We start from the raw sequence: 23,165 nt of genomic DNA, 5'->3' as shown, positions 1-23,165 counted from the left end.
TGGTCTATTTTAGTATGAGACACAATTTAGGTCGAATGAATGACTATACAGTTACAGTAGTTAGGTTCGAGTCGTAAGCTTAGCAGTTAAGCTTTACCAGGTAGCCATTGCTATGTGTCAGACGCTCCGTCCATTTTTATATGGGTACCCTTCCTTTTCCACGTGCTTCGTCTGGTTTGAATTGATTGCTTATTTTTCTTTGATCTGATAAGCGCAGTTTTCTTTGTTATAGGTGTTTATCACTCTAAGCTGCAAATGCGTTACTGTAGTGTGTCATGCATTGTTTGTCGAATTCTGATAGTGCATGTTTACGGCCTGTCGCTGCTCGCGGCATGGCTTGCTTTTTGTGCGCGCTACAGCCACCCTTTTTTTTTTTTTTTTTAAGGGGGGGGGGGGGGGGTGGGAGGAAACGTCTCATTAATGAAACACTGGCAAGAAACTGCTGCTTTCTTTGGTAATGATCAACAAGAACCAACTAATAGACTGCGTATGATAGATGATGTTCTGAACGAGAGTTAGCGAAAATTTTTCACCGTTTGAAAATCTTTGCAGGCGCCTCTTTAGTACATTACATTCTATACAGAAATTAGTCATCTTAGATTTAAAAATCTAGTCAATTGCCGTGCTCCATTTCTGACTGCATCACTATTAAGCATAAGAATAATACGAATATAAACATGACATGACATGATATGTATATTCTTCCGCGTTTGCTGTTGCCTCACTCTAGTTTCGTAGTTTATTAGGCAGACAGGATTTAAATGAGATAACAGCAAACATGAAACAATACATGGCAAAATGTTCACATGCGTATTATTCTTATGGTGACGAGAATACTGCATGTGATTCACAATTTATCAAAGTTCCTATTAGCAACCATCTCTTCTCACAGATAGGAAAAAATTCAGAACGTAGAGTTGGCCATATTGACAAACATCCCAAACAGTCTTGCCAGTCGGATTTTCGTAGTACATTGAAATGATGCTACATTCTAAGATGAACAATACGGAATTTGTATTTACTTCGTTGGATAATGTATGAAAATGCAGTGGTCGAAACTCGGGGCGGAGAAAATAGCTCGTCTTCCACCTCTTTTTTTTTTTTTTTTTTTTTTTTTTTTTTTTTTTTTTTTTTTTTTTTTTTTTCCTAACGCACAGGTTTTGGCGCCAGTATTTATCTTTGTGCCTACAAAGCATGCCTGTGTAGTGCTACATATATTCGAAGGCAGAAGTAAGTTGTGGCGGCACCCACCAACTTTTTTCAGAGTTTCCGCTTGCTTTGCACTCGATTCTATGCCACAGGCAGTTTTTTAGATTACAAAAACCGGAAAAAAGTGCGGCTTAGATTCGAGTAAATACTGTATAATCATTAGTATATAAAATAAGAAAATTATTTTTCAGAATTAGAAATTGCAGGTTTGGATGGAAAGACAATATTAACCATGTAGAAGATACGTCAAGTCACAAAAAGGCGCACAGAGATTGCTGTACATTTCAGCTTTAGGTCAGATCACCACCTGCAGTGGCACGCTCACGTGTGCGCACGCCCACTGTTTCTGACCACTGTGGCCAGATTGAGTTGTAACTGTGATGGCAGCAGCAGTCTAGTGGTGGGGGTAAGGAGGGAGTATGGAGGGGAGGGGAAGGAATAGCAGAGTAAGGTTTGTGGGGGGGGGGGGGGGGGGGGGTGGCAGTGAAAGTAATGAAGAAAAGGACTAGTTGGTGCTTTGGTGAAATTAAAGGCTGTGATGTACTGGAGTGGGAGCAGGGAAGGAAATGTTAAATGGAGGGCAGGGGCAGGAACTAGTGAAGGTTGAGATAAAGGGGTTAAGGGAACATAGGGTGCATTGCAGGGAGAGTTCCCTCTGGCGCAGTTGAGAAAAGCTAGTGGTGGTAGGAAGGATACAGATGGTACAAATGGTGAAACAGTCATGGAAGTGAAGTACACCGTGTGGGGCAGCATGTTTAACAACTGAGTGGTCTAGCTCTGTCTTGATCAGTTTTAGCGGCCATTCATGTGGAAAGAACTTACTCATTATGCCCACACATAAAGCAGCACAGTCATTGCATCTTATCTTGTAAATCAGATGACTGCTTTCAGAGCCAGCTCTGGGATTTGATGGGATAGGAGATGGTGGTGGTGGTGGTGGTGGTGGTGGTGGTGGTGGTGGTGGTGGTGGTGGTGGTGGTGGTGGTGGAGGAGGATGTAGGAGACAGTCATCACTTTTAGGTTTACTGAAAGGTTATGAGGTATGAGACAAGGTACATGGCATGACCCCCCACCACCAGGCGCACCACCAATGTGCTTCACTTCAGTGAGTGATTCACAGTCTGTGCTATCTGTAGCCTTCATATCACCATCTGCTTCTCTGAACTGCACAGGTAGGAACTCCCTACTCCCTATTACATACCCTATGCTCTTGTAACCTCCCTGGCCTCAACCTTCACTAGTCCCTGTCCTCCACTTAAATATCCCCTTCTCCGCTCTTGCTCTAGCATGACATAGATTTCTATTTGAGCAACACACCCACTGGTCCTTTCCCCTTCCCCTTCCCTATGTCTTCTTCTCTGCTCTCCTCCTCCAAACATCCAGGCTGCACCTAGCAGCTGTCGTGCCCTGTCCCCACCATTTCCCTGCATGCTGTCACAAGCAGCACTACAGCTTCACCTACACCAGTCTGTTATTCCCCACCCCTTTGCTGCTCCTTGCGCCCCCCCCCCCCCCCCCCCCCCCTCACATTAGACACAGCTATGACAGTGTCTGGCCACAGTGGTCATCTGTGTGAATTTTGCTTGTGTGAATTTTGCTTGTGTGAATTTTGCTTGTGTGAATTTTGCTCTTGTGTGAATTTTGCTCTTGTGTGAATTTTGCTCTTGTGTGAATTTTGCTCTTGTGTGAATTTTGCTCTTGTGTGCATTTTGCTCTTGTGTGCATTTTGCTCTTGTGTGAATTTTGCTCTTGTGTGAATTTTGCTCTTGTGTGCATTTTGCTCTTGTGTGCATTTTGCTCTTGTGTGCATTTTGCTCTTGTGTGCATTTTGCTCTTGTGTGCATTTTGCTCTTGTGTGCATTTTGCTCTTGTGTGCATTTTGCTCTTGTGTGCATTTTGCTCTTGTGTGCATTTTGCTCTTGTGTGCATTTTGCTCTTGTGTGCATTTTGCTCTTGTGTGCATTTTGCTCTTGTGTGCATTTTGCTCTTGTGTGCATTTTGCTCTTGTGTGCATTTTGCTCTTGTGTGCATTTTGCTCTTGTGTGCATTTTGCTCTTGTGTGCATTTTGCTCTTGTGTGCATTTTGCTCTTGTGTGCATTTTGCTCTTGTGTGCATTTTGCTCTTGTGTGCATTTTGCTCTTGTGTGCATTTTGCTCTTGTGTGCATTTTGCTCTTGTGTGCATTTTGCTCTTGTGTGCATTTTGCTCGTGTGTGCATTTTGCTCGTGTGTGCATTTTTTTTTCCTGCTTCAGGAGGTGGCCTTTTGGCCAAATGATTAAATGTGTAGCAGTCTTTCTGTTGTGCCTGCCTGCGACTCAACATTTCCTCTATATGGTGACTAACAACCTATCCTTTTTATAATATTGTTGTTCAATTCTGGAATGTCCGTTTTTGCACCCATTATTTATGTGACTTCTGCTATTCATCTTGAGATTCTTTGAGCACTTAGACTGAGTGGTCACTGTCTGGATTTTACCCTTACTCTGAAAAAGCATTGCTGTGTCCTGATGTATACCAGACTTTCCTTCCTAGTGCCTCGTACGCCTGTTGGGTCCCCGTGTGAAAATGGCTCTGAGCACTATGGGACTTAACTTCTGAAGTCATCAGTCCCCTATAACTCGGAACTAGTTAAACCTAACTAACCTAAGGACATCACACACATCCATGCCAGAGGCAGGATTTGAACCTGCGACCGTAGCGGTCGCGCGGTTCCAGACTGCAGCGCCTATAACTGCTCGGACCCTCTGGCCGGTGGTCCCCATGTGACTTGAATGCCTGTAGGGTCCCCATGTGACTTGAACGCCTGTAGGGTCCTCGTATGTATCTCTCTGCTTGTGGTTGTTCTGTGTAACACTTCTTTTCGATGTTTTACATTTTCATGGGATGAAATGACAAGCAGTAAATAAGAAATTGGGTGCAGGTCCCACGCATTGTGTACATGTAATCTGTCTGTGTTAATTTGCTTCTGTGATAAGTGCGAATGTAGATGAGAATTGTATCTCAAAATGCAAAAATTGGAAAATGCGAAGTTACCTAATAAATGCTAATTCATATTGAATTGTACCCTATGAACTATTTTATCAGAGACAGTTTGAAGTAGCTGTATTTTCTGCATGTGAATATCAAAAATTGACCAATTTTCAGTTACTGGCGTTGCAAATCATCTGGCAAAGCCCAAAGAAAATGCTCATAAAAAATAAATTGCACAAAGGCAATGAGATACCAGTAAGCCTGGTGCTCTGATGCCACACTAGTTTACTCAACATACCATGCTTCCAGGTTTGTTTTTTCTTTTTTAAAATGTGAGAACACTTCCAAAGCCAGTGTATTAACATCAGAGTTAAACGTATTTTTGGTGCAAACTTATGCTTGTACACACATGCTTGAAACATGTGGAGGCATTAGGGATTTGTTTGCTTGCACAAAACACATGCACATGCCCATGCAAACTTGTTACACTTGCAGTTAAGTGTGGCAGGTGTTTTGAACTGTGGTTGCATCATTGACAGAGGTGAGACCTAAACTTCCTCTTTGACAACACTCGCACTCTTAGCAAGCATTTGTACGGTAGCAAGGACTGAAGGCTTGGCTTTGTTCATTGCACATTGTTTTCTTATTTTCTGATTATTTATTGGAAATGCACAGATACCTTGCAAAGAATTACATTCACCTTACATTACATTCACATTACTTGTCTTTGCTATAAGCTACTATGGATCTGTCTATTCCTGCATTTGATAATATGGTATTGGTCGTAAAATTCCGAGCACAAAACACACACACACACACACACACACACACACACACACACACACACACACACTCACTCACTCTGTTTAGTTTTGGTTCATGAAATAATTTGTTGCACCACACCTTGTGGTGAAAACCATGGGTTGCCAGACTCGTCATCACGTATCGCATTTCATGGTTAGTTTCTATCCAGGTCCTATCTTGCACAGCAGACGTTGCATAGAAGTCCTCCAGCATGCTGTTTTTCTTCTCATGCAAGTGTTTCCTTATTTTGCAATCAGTGAAGAGACTAATACTGCCCCATCACAAAGTTTCATTATGGCCCTCACAGCACCAAAAGGGGTAGGCAGTTCTGCTTTCGAAGAAATGCAGGAAATGAGTCGAGTCTGGCAGTGCTGCAAGAGGGAGGCAAGGCTTGTTTCCTTCATACCACTCCTCTATCCTCTGGTGGTCGAAATAAGAATCCATTTCTGTTAGTGGCCAATTGCCAGTTTGTAGTGTCTGCACTGCAGTGACTGGAAAAAAATCTGTGAGCGTATTTAGACTATGCTGAAAGTCTTACTGTGACATGCAAATAGTTAACTTTTGGTTCTATGTCTATGCTAAGTGTGCTGTCAGTTCTGTCTGTAGCATTGTGAAGTAAGAGTTGCACTGCAATGAATGTCATTGAAAGGCCAAAATCAATATTCTGTAAATTTTGTAATTATTGAATTGGCAAGGAAAGGAAAATAATGTTGAGAAAGGCCTTAAATCCGAGAAGCATCCTATTCACTGGTGAGAAAATATTGCTGCTTTTCAACAGAAATAATTGTTTGCTGAAAGTTTAAAAAGAGCCAAAAGACTAACAGTGTATTTGGTTCCTTGTTTGTTGGTTGTGTTGCCAATGGTACGTCCACCTCACAGAATGACTGAATCAGATGCGTATCAAACTGCACTGCAGATGCTTGGAGGTTTTTTCCCCCCATAAATATAGATGTGACACCAACAGTATCTTTTAATGTATTTGGAATCCATATGCAAAGCAGCAGCTGAAGAAGGGAACTAGCTTAGCCATTTAAATATAAACCTATCAGCATTTTAGGGGTTTTCCAACAGAGATGTGAATCATGCATGGAACATCTTGAAAAACCAAAACTGAATCTGTACATTTATTCCTTTGTCATATCATTCTCAGGATGAAAATAGTTTTAATTATCTTCCTCAGAAATTCTTGTCTTACAGTGCTGCTGCTTGGAAAGGAAGTGTGTGTGTATAAAACAATCACGAAAACTGATCTGAAATTTACTGTTGGAAAAAAGTACATTTCACGATGATCAAATTTTAATAATTATTATTTTCTTTTCCAGCTCGCAGTCCAGTTTTTTCTCATACCAATGCATCACTGCAAGGTCTATCCACTATACGTGCATTTCGTGCACAGCAAATGCTCGAAACAGAATTTGATCGTACTCAGGTTTGTATATCCAGCTATCCCATGCCATTCAGTTACTACAACAAATATTGCATTTTCATTAAGTACCTGTGTATTTTTTTACAGGATATAAATTCTTCTGCTTTCTACGTATTTATGGCAATCAGTAGAGCATTTGGTCTATGGTTGGATTTGGTTTGTGTTGCTTATCTTGCTGTTGTTGCTTACAGCTTTCTAATTCTGGGACAAGGTAAGTCAGTAAGAATGTTGTCGACTTCGCACCTCACAAGATATGCTGTGTCGAAATTCTTCAGAAACAATATTACTTGTGGACAACCTCCACCTCAGATCATAGAGGATATGACCATATTAATTGTTACAGCATCTACTTAACTTGAAGTTACGCTTTTTATGTGCAGATGTAAATTACATGTGTTTTTTTTTAAGTTGCTAAAATTTGACATGATGTTGCACTCTCTTGCAGATGTGTTTGGAGGGAGTGTGGGTTTGGCAATCACACAGTCTCTCAATTTGATGGGCATGTTCCAATGGGGTATCCGTCAATCAGCTGAACTCATAAACCAGATGACTGGTGTAGAGCGTGTCCTAGAATTTGCTGATTTAAAGCCTGAACCATCACTAGAATCATCTGATGGTAAGTTTTGTAACTTGTTCCTGAAATTAATATTTCATTCAGCAGCAGACTGTATACTGTTTTCAAAACTTTCAAACAGGTTAAAACTGTGCACCAGACTAAGACTCAAACCTAGAACCTTGCCTTTTGCAGACAATGCTGTCACAGACTGGTATATCTGGGTATGACACACAGCCTGTTCTCACAGCTGTAAATCTGCCAGTACCTCGCTACTAACTTTCATACTTAACAGGAACTTTACTGCGTACCTAGTATTCTTTGTGAAATGCTAGTCCTGAGAGCCACCCAAGATAGCTGATATGCCACACCTACATTTCCACTTAAGATTTTTATGACACATGCACGTAATATTCCCTGTTCTTTAGGAAAGGCATCTATTCCAAAGAACAGTGAATATCCGGACAAGTGCAGATACAGTTAAAACTGACTCGCTGTCATGTGACTACTTTTGTGCATTAACGATCAAAAGAAATTTTGACAAAAAAAAGAAACAGTTAGTGAAATTTAGAATAAACGAACTGAATCAGTTATAATTTTGGATTGCAAATCACTTGAACTGTTGCCATTACAGTGTTTGAGTAAAATTACTGTAAGATCATTAGTTGTGCATGAGATGTGTTCAAAAAAATCAGGTGACTTCATAGTTTTATGAAAAATATTTCTTTATTCATTAACGTTTATGTTGGCCTCCTGAAAGTAATTCCCCTCAGATACAATATGCTTGTGCCAACTCTTCTTCCAATCCTCGAAGCGCCTCCTCGAAGCGCCTCCTCATAAGTGCCTCCCATAAGTGCTTGCATCATAAGTGCTTCCCTCATAAGCACTTTATGGTGCAGCTGTGAGTACTTCCAGCCATGCATTTTTTATTTCCTCAATTGTTGAAAATTTTCATCCTTTCATAAGTCTGTTCAGTTTTGGGATCAGGAAAAAGTCGCAGGGGACCAAACGTGGTGAAAATGCTGGCTGAGGCAGGATTGTCATGTTTGTGGCCAAAAAATCTCCCGCAAACAACTGTGAATGAACAGGTGCATTGTTGTGATGAAAAAGCCATGAATTGTTTTTCTGCAATTCGATGTTTTTTTCATATTGCTTTTCGCAAACAGCGCATAATGTTCAGGTAATACTCCTTATTGACTGTATGACCTTGAGACAAAAATTTGAGATGCACTATGTCATGGTAATTGAGCAAAACTTTGACATTTGATTGAAATTGGTGTGCTTTTTTCGGTCTTGGCTCTTCGGGATGCTTCCATTGGGACAATTGGGCTTTGGTTTTGATGTCATAACCTCGTCACTAGTTAATGACCCTTTTGAGCAAATAGGGATCATCTTTGATGTCATTCCACAGCCCCTTAGTGATGCTTATGAGACAGTTCTTCTGATCAAAATTGCGAAGTTTTGGAACAAACTTCGCTGACACACCTCATGCCCAAAACATTCAAAAAAATTCTGTGACATGAGCTGACCAATATGCCAACATCCTCAGCTGCTTCTCTTATGGTAATTAGACAATTTTCCAAACAATTTTCTTCACAGCTTTGGTGTTATAATACGTTGTTGATGTGCTGGGGCATCCAGAGCGAGGTTCGTCATTAGCATCTTTCCGACCATCGTCGAAGAGCTTGTACCACTTGTGAACAAAAAAAATTTTTTTTTTCTTTTAAATTATTACTTAGAGCAGACTCACTGTATGACACTGACACTTCCACACTCAATTTTATGCAAATTCTTTGGTCCATTTTTTTATAATAATCTAAAACTGTCGAGCACACTAAAACACATTTAACCTTTCTATCTGTCAAAAGCAAACAAAGTACGCTGTATACTTGAAACTGTGAATATATGTTTAGGACATGTGTACCAACATAACAAGTAAAAAAGATCAATAATCAAATGTAAGTTGCCTGCGCAATTTGAAAAGTCGCATTATTTTTTGGACAAACTTGCAAACTAGTCACAATATTGTAATCAGGTGAGAATGGAATCAAAAGCACTGACTCAAGCTCAGATGTAAAAACAAAGTTAATCAGAAAACCAGCAAAATAATTTTTTAGGTTGAACTAAATTTTACGTAAGCTCCTTTTACGTCACTGTACCTTGTCCAATATATTTCCATTCAATAGATTGCATCCTTGAATCCTGGTTGTAGAGTGCTTGTAACATTGTCCATTACCTTTACCTTAAACACTTCATTGGACTTAAAATGTTTACCATTAACTAATTTCTTTAGATGTGGCGATAGTTGGAAAGCAGTGGGTGAAAAGTAAAAAGTTGCAATCCCTCAGTTTTCCTTCTAGCAAAGCAATCGTGTGGGTATGTGCATTGCCGCAGTGTAACGAAACACCAGTGGCTTTCACAATTAGTGGCAAGATGGACTGGCTTGTTGCCTGTGATAATCTGATGTGTAGGTGGAGAAATGCTGAAGTTGCATGATGCAAGACATGAACTGGTTTGTGGCATGTGGGTTTACCTCGTGCTGTGCACTCAGAAGTGCAAGTATCTTCTGTATATAAGAAGGGTAAAAGAATGGACCTACAAAATTACAGATGAATATCACTAACAATTGCTTGCTGGAGAATCCTTGAACACACAATAAATTTTCTTGGGACTGAGAAGCTTATGTCCATGCATCATGGTTTTAGGAAGCATTGTTCATGTGCAACTCATCTTGCCCTTACCTTGCAGAATACATGGAAAACTATGGATGAAGGGCAAGAGGCAGAGGGCAGAGTTCTGGATTTTGGGAAAGCATTAGACATGGGGCCCCACTGCGGATGATTAATGAAGGTATGAGCGTATGAAATAGGTTACAAAATATCTGAGGGACCCAAAGAACCCAGTATGCTGTCCTTGATGGTGAGTTCATCAGAGATAAAGGTATCCTCAGGAGGGTCCCAGGGAAATGTAATACCCCTGCTGTTGTTTCTGTATACATAAATGATCTGGCAGACAGTAATGTGTTGTTGTTTGTTGTTGATGCTGTAATGTTTAGGAAGATTTCAAAGTTGACTGTAGGATGATAGAAGATTGGTTAGACAAAATTTATAGTTCATGTGATGACAGGCAGCTCACTCTAAATGTATAAAAATGTAGGTTAATGCAGATGATAGGGAAAACAAACATGTAATGTTTGGATATAGCATTAGTATTGTCCTGCTTGACACAGTCACATCATTTAAAGATCAGGGCATAATGTTGCAAAATGATGCGAAAGAATGAGCATATAAGGATTATGGTAGGGAAGGTGAATGGTAGACTTCGATTTATTGGGAGAATTTCTAGAAAATGTGTTTCATCTTTAAAGGAGACAGCATGCTAGACAAGAGTGTGATCTCTTATTGAGTGCTGCTTCAGTGTTCATTATCTGTACCAGTTTGGATGAAAGGAAGACATCAGACCAGTTCAGAAGTAAATATAAAGTGCTCCAGCAGTGTCTGTCATCTGCTGCCTACACCAACTACTAATCCACACCAGCTGATGAGGTGATTCAGAGTTACCTATCATTGTCTAAAACTAGCTCCCACCTCTACCAACTCTTCATACATCAGCCTCTCCTAGACCTGATGCTGCCAATGCCTGAAAAGATGTCGTCCAACTGTGGTATTCTGCCGTCTGTCATCAAGAGACTCGTGGACGTCTCAAAGGGGTACTGAGTTTGTAGCCCATGCCTTGGTGCATCCTGCACCTTATCTCCTAGGGGGGGGCTACTGTCTGACATAGAAATGAACTTGCAGGTTTCTCGAAACTTCAAGCGTGTCATTGTCGTGTTGCCTCCTTGCAAACGTGCAGTGACAATACTTCACCTTATGTTAAGCTGATAAGAGCTCTGCCTACCAGAGTAAACACACATCAGAGATGATGCCAGCCCTTTCTACAGGAGTTTTCTAAATGAAACATGATGCGTATGGGGCTGCCGGCTTCTAACTACTGCCAGAAGTGACTTTGCAATTTCACCACTTCACAGAAAGAGGCTTTCTCTTGCAGTCCTGACCTCATTCAAACTATATTTTTCATCCACTGGAGATAAAACTGAATTTGTGTCTAACAATTATTGTCTTAACCTTTGAATGTAATCGGTGAAAATAATCCCAGAAAACAATGGTAATAACCTTTCTAGTAGAGAAAATTCTTTTCATTTTCTTTGGAGCGTGGCTGTTCCATCAGGTGATGCACAGTTAGATGTATTTTCAGTGAAAAACATCTATATGTAGGCTGCCCCTAGGCAGAGGTACAAGACAGTTTTCTTACTGTAAAGCGTTTACCAATGAAACAAACTGTTGACAGCTCATGCTGTTTAAATTTATTGAGTTTACTTGCGGTTTTCCCCTAAACTAAATTAGAAAAATCCATATTTTATCAAAAGTTGTCACACAGTCAAAGAGCCAAGGTATACTTCCTGCCTGGTACTAAATTGGCACAGAGGTTTCTTTGTGTTTTGTAGGGTACAGCTTTGGTAGCCACTTGCCACAGTTGACATGCTGAGCAACTGTTGGGCATGTAAATGAGACTGAACATACAGTGAACCATCAGTGTCCTCCTCCGGAGCTAAGTAATTAAAACCAGATAGGGATATAGGGATAAAGTATCGGGGGACTGTGTTATACTGTTGCAACTGCCTAATTCTTATCCACATTAATTTGGGTTTCACAAAGATTGAGTTGAAATAAAGTGAGTGATAGTATGGTTTTTCTCCAAACAATATGTTCTGCATTAAGTGTACTTCACTCCTTTTGCATTGCTGCAGTGTATAGTTAGGGTAATTCCTTAGTTATGTTTAGTTTCTGGATGCCTCGAAGCTGCACTCTGTCAACTAACTATGGTGAATTTGGGCATAAAACTTTGTAATCAAGATGTTACAAAGTACATATATTGTAAATGTCCTAATGATATATAAAATGATTTTTTAAGGGACATATTTAACTTCTATAGTAACTGAAAACTATACATTTACTCCCAGTAGTCTGATTTGGCTTAATTCTGTTGTCGAGGGTTGCTGTGAGATCAGGTAATAGATGAAATGCCTATATTATGAATAGTAATCGACACACACACGCAGTGTCAAAAAGAGAGCATACTGTCAGAAGTGCATATGTCAGATACAGTGGTGATGACTTTTTTTTTTGTGGACCATCTACATCTACACTCGGCAAACCACTGAGATGCATGGGGGAGGGCACATCCTATTGTACTTATTAGGTCCTTCCTGTTCCATTCACATATAGAGCTTGGGAAGAATGATTATTTGAATGCCTCTGAGTGCGCAGTGATTACCCTAATCTTATCCTTATGATCCCTATGTGAGTAATGCATCGGGGGTTGTATTACATGTGAAGGAAAACTTAAATTGAATAAACAGATTTATGTCTTAATAGTAGCAAATACCTTCTCTTCCATGTTACAGGCAAAAAACCACCACCCAACTGGCCATCAGCAGGACAGATAAAATTTAAACATGTGTTCCTGAAGTATAATGAAAATGAACCACCTGTGCTGAAAAATTTAAATTTTACTGTAATGCCACGAGAAAAGGTTAGTAATATAACATACTTGGATCATGCTATTATGTTCTGTTGGATGAATATGTCTGCATTAGAAGAGCATCAGCAAGGGCAGGTACCTCAGTTAAACCTTCAAGGAAAAATGTAATAATTAAGATTCATAAACAGAAAATGAATTCGGGTAACTGAACCTTGCTCCTCATAAATATTCACATAGTAGAGATGCTAACCTTTTGTTACCTGCAGCAGGTTAAAGTAAAAAACAGGAGAAAAATAAATTGTAAGGCAGTTACAGATTTCTATTATTTATGAGAAATTTCTTATTAATTTAGATAAGTTACCTTCATACTTCATGCCTACAGGCCTTAACGTTGCATTTAGCATGTGTAGGAAAATTGTCTCATTGCCTTCACAGGATCTGTAGAAAGAAAGCCAGGGGTCAGCAACTGTGCATTTGTTTCCTAACAAATCAGATTTCTGAAAAAACTGAAGATGAAAAAATCTTTTATTTTTCTGTTGTATTCATCAGAAATATAAATGATGATGCATTCTTAGGATATGCATATTCAATTTTAAATCCTTAATTTGTGAGAAGTACCGTACTAAGTTTCAGCTGCTATCACTATGGAATTTTTGAAAAGGAATTCATCACGCTCTTCAGATGGTGGCAGCATTTAGTGCCCAGTGGGATGAATGGATGTCAAATTGTTATTTTAATGGAAAAATAGATATTGGGCACTGAGATAGAAAAATTTAAAAAATGAAGCAAACAGGAACTTTGCACTTTCCTGAAACTGCAGAATAGTTTGCATGTTTATACATAAAATAAGGATGAGGAGAAGTAATAGGTAATGAATTAAGAAGCAAGCAGGAAAATGGTTGGGGACTGCAAAGGGCCACATTTTTTGAGGCAACAAAGAAGAAACTAATAATATCACAAAAGAATGCACATATTGCAAGTATTAGGTTGTAGTTAGGCCATACCACAGAAAGAGGAAAGAAATGGACTTCATTGCAGTTGCATGATAAGGAAAGCTGCTGTTGGTTCACTCTTAGTTTTGCAGGTGATTTATGTTGTTAATTGTGTTTCTAGGCCACACACAGTTATTGATGAGGGCACACTTGTGTTATTATATAGCAACTGAGAAATAATATTCTACTCAAGTACTTTCGTCTAACTTTTTGTGGAAAAGTGCCTTAGCTCTGGATGGCTGTTACACTGTTTAAAGTGGATATGCAAAGTTTCATTCCCATTTACATCATGCATGTTGTTCTCACAAATTTTTGTTTTCAGGTTGGCATAGTTGGTCGAACAGGAGCAGGCAAATCATCTCTCATGGCTGCACTCTTTAGACTAGCAAACATTGAAGGAGAAATTTTAATAGATAACATAGACACAAGCACTATAGGCCTGCACGACTTCCGTCCTAAGATATCGATAATTCCTCAAGAGCCAGTGCTCTTTTCAGGATCTCTTCGTAAGAACCTGGATCCATTTGATGAGTTCCCAGATTCTGAATTGTGGCTTGCACTGGAAGCAGTAAGTATTCATGTGATTTGATGGATGAAGTTCATTTAAGATCAGAGCTATACAATGTTTCGATAACGAGGAAATGTGTGTGGAGAAAAAAAACTTTGTATTTCTAAGAGATTAACTTATTAATCTACAAAAGCATAACTTGAGAGTGGTATGTGTCTGGATAGCTGATTGTGAAACAAAAAAAGTGAGCGAGTATGAGGTTCACCTGAAAGTCACCAAAATTTATGTTGCATGGGAAATAATGTCAGTGTGCTTATGCTCGAATAGTGTGAAAGACACGCTGATTTCTTCTTCTTGAAATATAAGCGAATGTGAAATCCATTCTGTAATATGATTTTCAGTGTTGGAAAAACTTCAATCTATGGAACTTACTGGCAAATAATGTGCTGTATATGAATGGAATATGGTGAGTTGAAGGTGTTGTACATGAATGGTTTTAGATGAAAAGCGGAAGGAAGAATATTAAAGATGCTAGAAGCGGTATGAGTCTGTTGTCAGCAATTAACTGGTTAGGTGATTGGTTAGTTTCATGTTCCATGGATTATTTGTATGTTTAGTTGTATTGTTGTATAACTAGTAATTTCTCATTTTAATTTCACCGTTGTAAGTAAGTACAGGTACATTCTGACTATTTACGAGTGATACATTTTATTTATTTTTTTATACAAATGTTAATCAGTAATTCCTGTCCACCAAATTGTACATGTTACAAGAATAGAAAGTCTTCTATGGAATAAAAGCAGTTGTTAGGAGAAACTTCTTCAGTTTGTTTTCAAATTTAACTTTGCTGTTGTTTACACACATTATTGGGTTGGTGATCAAAAATTTTGGCAACATTGGGTACCCTTTTTCTTGTAAATACAGTGTTTATATGGCGTAATTAATGTATTTTTTCTTCTGGCATTGTGTTTATTGTTGTTGATTTTGAACTGCGGTGGGTTATTTACAGCAAGCTTCGTAAGGGAATACATACGCTGTGAAGCAGTAGTCAGAGTGCCTAACCCTTCATCAGATGTCTACAAGATGATCATGAATGATCACAACACATTATTTTTACAGCACATTTTTGAGCATTGAAAACTTTTTTTTTAAGTATTTGTATTTGTATTTGTATTTGTATTTATTTATTTATCCTGTGGATCACATATTGTGCAAAGTACACATGATATAGGACAAGTCATTATTCTTAACAAATATGTAGTTTAGAGAAAAAAATAGGCAATGGACTGCCATTTAAAAAAATGTACACAAAATTGTTCATTGATGAATATAGTAACTTCACATACAGAGAATACAAACAATTTACATGGTGAACTAAGAAACATGTAGGCAATGTAGTGCTACTTTAAATTTACACAAATAATCACTGAGATTACAGAATAGTGAAAATGTCAACTGAAAACACAACAGAAGGACAATGTCATTTAAAAACTACATTAAACATGAAATTAACATTGAGATTTCACAGACAATTAAGTTTTAATACTAATAGAATGTGTACTTGTACATTCAAAAAGCGAGTTAAAAAAATTTTGGGAAGTGAAACTGAAACATAGTTGTGTATAGTAGAAATTAGGTTATTATTTTGCCTACAGAATGTTTTACTCTAATCACAGTATTTTACAAAGGAACTTTATAATTTTTCATTTCCAGGAATTCTTGTACTGAATAGAAACAGTGCTTTGTCAGAAATGCCTTTAGTTTATTTTTAAATATTGGATCTGGAGCAGTTTTTATTTGTTCTGGAATTTTATTGTGTAATACGACACCCAGATGAGTTATATATTTTTGGTATGATCATCTCCTTGAAAAAATTTGATGGATATTAGATTGCCCTCTGGTATAATGAGCGTGTATATCATTGTTTTGGATTAATTTGCCTGTTCTTGAGAGGTATTCCCTGGTGAATAGGATTGTTTCTTGAATGAATAGGGATGGGATGCTTAGAACATTAAGTTTTATAAATTGACATTTACAGGATTCCAGCTTTTTGAGGCCACAGATTATCCTCAGTGCTCTTTTTTGTAGTTTAAATATATTTGTGCTGAGAGTTGAATTTCCCCAAAAGATGATTCCATAGCGGAGCAATGAGTGGAACTGCGCATGGTATGCTTGCATTAGTGTGGATTTATTTGTAGTAGATTTTAGTATTCTTAGTCCATAGCACAATGATGAGAGTTTCTTTGATAAGTTGTTTATATGAGTGTCCCATTTTAAATTTTGTTGGACCTATAGACCCAAAAATTTTGTTGCATTTACATTTTCAATTTTATCATTATTTAACTGTACTTGGATAGTTTTTTGATTGGATGTGGGAATTAGATGGAAGTTGATACATACAGTTTTCCCACTATTAACAATTAAGCCATTTTTGTTAAACCACTCAGAAAGTTTTTTCATAGAGTTATCAGATATTGTCTGAAGGGATTCAGGGCTAGATCAAGTCACCACTATGCGTGTATCATCAGCAAATAGGATAGTTTTTTGTGGGCTCATACGTTCAACAAGATCATCTATGTAAATGAGGAAAAGTAATGGCCCTAGAACAGAACCCTGGGAACACCATATCTTATTGTTCTTTCCTCCAAGAGGAAAACTGTGTTATTTATTTTATTCTGTACATTAATATTATATTGAAGTGATACCTTCTGTCTGCGGTTTTGTAGGTAAGAGCATAGCCAGTTGTGAGCCACACCTCTTATTCCTCTTCTTTCCAATTTAGCAAGCAGTATTTTATGATCTAGTACGTCAAAGGCTTTAGAGTGATCTAAGAAGATACCTGCAACTATATTATGTTGGTCAATTGATTTCAGTATGTGGTCCAACAGTTCAAAAATTGCTGTCTGGGTGGATAAAGATTTACTAAAACCATGTTGTTGAATGCTGATTGGTGCGTGGTTTTTTATGAAATTTATAAGCCTGTCATAAAGTTTTTCTAGGATTTTTGAAAAGATGCTTAATATGGATAATGGTCTATAATTGGATACTAAATCAGGGGAACCTTTCTTTAGTAATGGTGAGACTTTAGCTATTTTGAGAGCATCTGGAAAAAATGCCAGTTTTTAATGATTGGTTGTAGATGGTTGATAATGGCTTTATTATATGGGGAGCACACACCTTTAATATGAGGTCAGGTACTTCATCATAGCCACTAGAGATTTTATTGCGTAACAATTTTATTATGTTTATAATTTCATCAGGGTTTGTTTCATAAACAAACATTGTAGCATTAGTGCTGTTTGACGTATTGGTGGAATTGAAGAACAATACCTTGCAGTTTGCCTGAATCAGATCTTCTGCTAGTGAGGTGAAATATTCATTGAACTTGTTTACAACTGTGTATGGATCTGTGACCTTAGTCATTAAGTGTTAGAGAAATGTTTTCCTTTTTAGGTGTTGAACTAAAAGTTTCTTTTTTAATAACTTTTCACATAGCTTTCATTTTGTTTGAAGAGTTTCTTATGAAATTGTCATTCCATAAAAGTTTTGCCTGCCTAATCACTCTAAGATAAGTTTTTTTGTAGGCTTTACAATAGTCAGAAAATTCTTCAGTGACTATGTATTTTTTGGAGCAATATTGGAGAAATCTGTTTCTCTCACTAGAAATTTTGATCCCTTTTGTTACCCACGACTTTCTATTTTGATTGCTTGAAGTTTTTGTTTCAAAAGGAAATGCTGTATTAAAGTAATAAAGGAAGGTGTTATGGAAGCTTAAGAACATATTATCAACAGTTGTTTGCATGTAAACACTGTCCCAATTTTCCTTAGCTAATAAGAAGTTAAAAATCCTAATATTGCCATCTGAAAAGTTTCTTCTTTGAAATACTTTTTTGGGGCTGATTTTACTATTTTCCATGTGAGCGCTCAGTAGCTGAGCATCATGGTCACTGTATCCCATACTCAGTACTTTGCCAGTGAATTTGTAACCAGTATCAGTTATGAAGATTTGATCAATTATTGAATCAGTATGCTCTGTTGATCTTGTTGGAGAGTGTATTGTGGGGATCATATTAAAGGATTTGGTCATGTTTAACAAATCAAGTTTAGCATTACTGTTTTTTGATAAATCAATGTTAAAATCGCCACAAAGTATTATTCTCATATTTAATGAGCTGACACTATTCAGCAGAACTTCTAATTTGGTCATAAAATTTGGAATATTACTACTTGGTGCTCTGTATACATTTATAATTATATAGTTTAGTTCAGGCAGCTTAACCATAGAAAGCTCAAATTTCTTATCTTCAGATAATGCAATCTGTTCATTTAGGCCTACCTCGCTGAATTTTATCTGGTCCTTTACAAATATAGCAGTACCGCCATGTGTGGAGAAATTCCTACAATAAAAGCTTGTTAATGAGTACCTTGGAATAGAGGTTGACTGAATTTCTTCTTTAAACAGCCAGTGTTCGGTAATACATATTACATCTGGATTTATTTGAGACGGAAGTAACACTTCCAGCATTTGAATCTTATTTCTGAATGACTGGACATTATGGTGTAATACAAAAAATGATGGACTTTGTGACTTTTCAGTAAAGGGTTTAATTAATTTTTTTCTAAAGGTACTTCTGACACAGCACTTACCCTAAAAAATTGGCAGAGATTTTATTTTTGTGTGTGGCTTCTTGCACGCAATTTTCAGTAGCAGAGATGGTTTTGAGTGGTTGACACAGTTCTGCTTCCATCAAAGCTTCTGTTTTTGGCCTAAACCATTTTGTAATTTGTGGTTGTTTGGCGATCTTTATACTTGTGGCTGATTTCTTCAGGATATGATTTCGGAGTTTTTCTACTATTTGGTCTTTTCCTAACATATTTAAATGTAGTCCATGAGCTGTATGAAATCTTCTTCCTAAATTGTACGTATCAATTATCTCTACGTTATGAAATGTAGAACATATTTCTGATATCAGTTTGTTTCCAATGTAAATTTCTTGGTTGACACAGGACCAGGAAGGCAAATCATAACGATGAGGAATGTTAACAACGAGTACATTTGTATGTAATAGGTTGTTTAAGCATTCCTTCATTTCTTTTGCAAACCCTTTTGTTTCATTCCTATATATATCGTTTGAACCACCTAGACGCACGACAAAATCACAATTACTTAGGTGAGATACATCAGTAGAGTTTGTTAGTTTATTTACCTCACAAAACTGCGCTCCTGGCTTCACAAAACCTGTTACCATTAAATTACATTTATCTTTCAATAGTGCTGAAATTCCACGTCCACGACTGTCACCAAGCACACAAATTTTTTTGTTCATCACAGTTTTGGGGCTAGAAGGTTTTGAAACGTGTTTTTGCTGTGTAGATATATTCTGTTTTTGCACATTCGGTAACCTTTTTTGATAACTATGATCCTGTGTTAACTTCGCGGTCTTGGGAGCAAATTTATTGTATGCAGCAGAAGTTTGTTTTTCACAATGACCATCATTTTGTGGTAGAATATCGAATTTGTTTTTTTGAGCTATTACTGAAGAAGAAACACTATTTACGATATCTGCACACTTTACTTTACATGGACTCTGTTGTGTAGGTTCCACATTTTGCTTAATAACAGGATTTTCTTTCAGATGGTGCACAATTTGATCTTTTGTAGATAGGCCTACCGTTTTCTGGAGCACGGCAGGAGAATTTGTTACTAAAGACGACGAAATGATTGCGCTATGGTTTGCGTTACCGGTACACCCAGAATGTGTTGGAAAACTTGAAATGGCGACGGAATCATCTGTTAACTGTGTACACTTTATTTCTGTTGAATGCACTTACGCCCTGCTCGGCAATTTTTAGTTTTCCATGATCATTTTCAAGACATTTGAGTCTATCAGCTAACACTCTGTTTTCTGCCAAGGATCTGCGCACAATTTCTTGCAACGAATTAATGGTTTCAACTAGTTTTGCTTTGTCAGGATGGACTTCACACGTTACACATTTTTTGATTTGGATGATTTTTCACTGCAGGTTTTTTGCGTGGCACTAGACTTGAAGCTTTGCGAAGCACTTTTGTTGATCATCTTCTTGCTATTGATGCCGAATAACATTTGAAAATTCGAAATAACTGGAGGCACAAATTCATTAAACTTCTCAATCGCCGCCATCTTGCATGTAAATGGTTATTGTGGTCTTCACATTTTTAATTGATAATTTATAATAGATCACTTGTCAAATCTCCAAACTATGTTGTCTAAATTCATTATGGATTCTCTCCCCAAGATTTGCAGTGATTCAAAGTGCAAAAGTGAGTGTGCTAAGTTGTTTTTAACATTTCTAAAATGTGCTTCTCCAATTCATAATCTCAATAATAGAGACGCTAAATTCTTTGATGTTTCCAGCCTAGTTATTTCCATATTGTGTATTACATTACTATTGGTGCAGTTACTTACACATACTATTCAGCATTCCAGAACCCCACAGCTGATTTCTCCCTGATCAGAAGAATCTCCTCTGTGTGCTTAGATTGAATAAATTAATTACTAAGTACAACTTTTTTGCATTCTTTTGGTTGGATATCATCATCTACTGGTTGGATGTACCATCAGTTCACTAAAATCTGTTTATTTAAAGGGATTTTGTAACTTGCATATTCTAATGCCTTAGATAGGCCACTTGAAGTACCACCGGTGCTATCTTTTTAGTTGGTGCTTGTAAAATTTCGTGAGTTAACGTGTAAATCACATTAACAGTTGAGCAATTCTCCTGAAACAAAACTGTTCCTCAAAGCAAAGATTTAGGATTTGATGCCCTGATGATGGTCATAAGACTTTTTGTCACTTGACACTTACTGCTTCACTTAATGCTTCTTGCACCACTGGCAGTAATTTCTTAATGTGAAAAATACCAAGTTGCATCATGGTTTGGAGTCCATGTTAAACTGTGGGTTGCCCAATAACTGGCTGGATTAGTCATTTCAAAGGTAGAAAGAAGGAAATGTTGTACCTTCTCCGATAGGACCATGCCTAGTAAGGCAATGTGGTGTTAGACAAATCCCTGAGGTTGACGACATAATCTCTGTAGTCCCTATCTTGACTAATCAAGCAGTGTAGTGCTCTGCTTGTATTAACTTACAATGTGTAAAGTCTTCGGTTAGAATTATGTGATTTACTTCATACACAATTTCGCACTTCACTTTACAAGGGTACATTATCTAACATCATCAGAGTTAATAGTTCTTTTTCTTTTTTGCCCCATATTACATTTTTCATTTTTTTTTCAGGTAGAGCTGAAAGATGTAGTGAACGAAACACCAGCAGGCCTTAATTATCTAATAACTGAGGCTGGATCAAATTTCAGTGTTGGACAGAGGCAGCTGATATGCTTAGCCAGAGCAGTTATTCGCAAAAATAAAATACTTGTTCTTGATGAAGCTACAGCTAATGTGGATCCTGTGTAAGTTATTTTTAAAGTTACAAAGATTATAATGGATTGTGTTCTGTATTATGTAATTAACACTGTGTAATCTGTGGTAATTAAACTTTATTATTTATACAGATTTACAATGAATGCAAAATTGTATTTCATAAGTCTGTAAAGAATGCAGCTTTTGTTTTTTGTTTAATACAAAAAACAGTAAGTTCTTGATATAGTATAGCCATTGTTGCTAGTGTTCCAAATTTTTAACTTCATGAATTGCGACCTATATAGAAAAGTGCTTGCCTATTTATTTGTTGTTAGGTGATGCATGTAACTGCTTAAGTGAAGGTTACTTTCTAATGAGAACTTTCGCTGGCTATAGTCTTTAGTGGTGTTTGTTTGCAGCCTTGTAAGTCTTAGGAATAAGAGACAACTAACTGCAAACTAATTCAGTTTAAGGTGTTTAAAAATATTCCTTCCTAATATTTTAATGTTACATGGTCAAGAACTGTCCACCAACACCATTGGCGCTAACACCTTGGCAAAAATGTTATGTTTTGTACTACAAAATTCGTTATATTGCTTATGGGGTTCGTAGTACACTGTGTTACACTAGCATCTCCCTCCCAGTTTTACTGTGGTGTCGTACACCTGTGTTGTATGCATCAGGCATTGCTTCATTTTGCGGTCTACTATACACATTTTGTTTGGTATAAAAATTAATATTTTTTACAGTCAAATGTTGTGACACTTGATTTCTCCTGGTGTATAAGTAGTTCAAATAACTTGCGGGAATGCAGCCATTGGGAATGCACTCAGATGATGTCTTCGACAACCACCAATATCTCAACTGTCATATTCAGGGCACAAAAGCAACGAAGCAGCTTTGTGCAAGGAAATTTAAAATTTCGGTATGTAAAGCATATGCAGAAAATAACATGCAAAAAAAAAAAAAAAAAAAAAAAACAGTGCCACTACACAGCCAAAGAGGACAAGTATCAGAAGTTACTGATAGTGAACACAAATAATAATCAGCAGGTGAAGTAGCACTAACTCTGTCCCTCTGTTTGACCAGGGAGGGAGCAGGATTCCATGCAGAATTTAAGCAGAAACATCCATCTCTGTTTACAAGGTCACTTGATAATTTAACCTCATATGCTACTGATTCACAGGTTAATTTTTGGTTCACAAAGATTGATTCATGGAGAATAAAGGAACACTTATTCACTTGAATTCAATATGTTTGTGCATGACTAAGGTGTGACGCAGGCCCAAGAAGAAGAAAAACTCCCTCCCTCAATTCTAACAATTGCTTTCTATTGCAGGACTGATGCACTTATCCAGCAGACAGTTCGTCAGAGGTTTAGTGATTGCACTGTTCTTACAATTGCTCATAGACTACATACCATTATGGATAGTGATAAAGTCCTAGTTATGGATGGTGGCAATCTCAAGGTAAGCATGCATTTACTCACATACTGTTCAATGAATTTTCTGCTGTAACAAAAAATTTTGAGGAGTCAGTGCGACAGATTCATCTTCTATGCAATGAATAATAAGTAACTCAGGGACGTGGGCAATAAAGACAGGTTGCTTCTGGACAAGCAGCCTGTTGCTTTCGGTACCATGGCTTCCTCCATTAGGAGAAATGTAAAATATGGGTGATGTACAAAGATGTTTGTACTAATTGTATGGTTAATGGGAGACAAGGACATGAAAGTGTTTCATAGTCTTTAGCTTGAATCTTG

General features: G+C 37.6%; 1 protein-coding gene across 4 annotated transcripts in view; it reads left to right on the top strand.

Annotated features, from left to right (window-relative positions):
* LOC126458284 (probable multidrug resistance-associated protein lethal(2)03659) overlaps positions 1-23,165 on the top strand; it is a 268,997-nt gene that overhangs the window by 234,129 nt on the left and 11,703 nt on the right. For all 4 annotated transcript variants that reach the window (XM_050095219.1, XM_050095218.1, XM_050095217.1 and 1 more), the window contains 7 exons: positions 6,307-6,413; positions 6,498-6,621; positions 6,856-7,026; positions 12,428-12,555; positions 13,819-14,064; positions 21,281-21,453; positions 22,743-22,872. In XM_050095219.1, coding sequence (XP_049951176.1) covers positions 6,307-6,413; positions 6,498-6,621; positions 6,856-7,026; positions 12,428-12,555; positions 13,819-14,064; positions 21,281-21,453; positions 22,743-22,872 — 1,079 coding nt within the window. The remainder of the gene's footprint in view (positions 1-6,306; positions 6,414-6,497; positions 6,622-6,855; positions 7,027-12,427; positions 12,556-13,818; positions 14,065-21,280; positions 21,454-22,742; positions 22,873-23,165) is intronic.

Source organism: Schistocerca serialis, chromosome 2 (assembly GCF_023864345.2).
Source record: "Schistocerca serialis cubense isolate TAMUIC-IGC-003099 chromosome 2, iqSchSeri2.2, whole genome shotgun sequence".
Classification (NCBI taxonomy): Eukaryota; Metazoa; Arthropoda; class Insecta; order Orthoptera; family Acrididae; genus Schistocerca; species Schistocerca serialis.
This window is presented reverse-complemented; position numbering and strand designations above follow the sequence as displayed.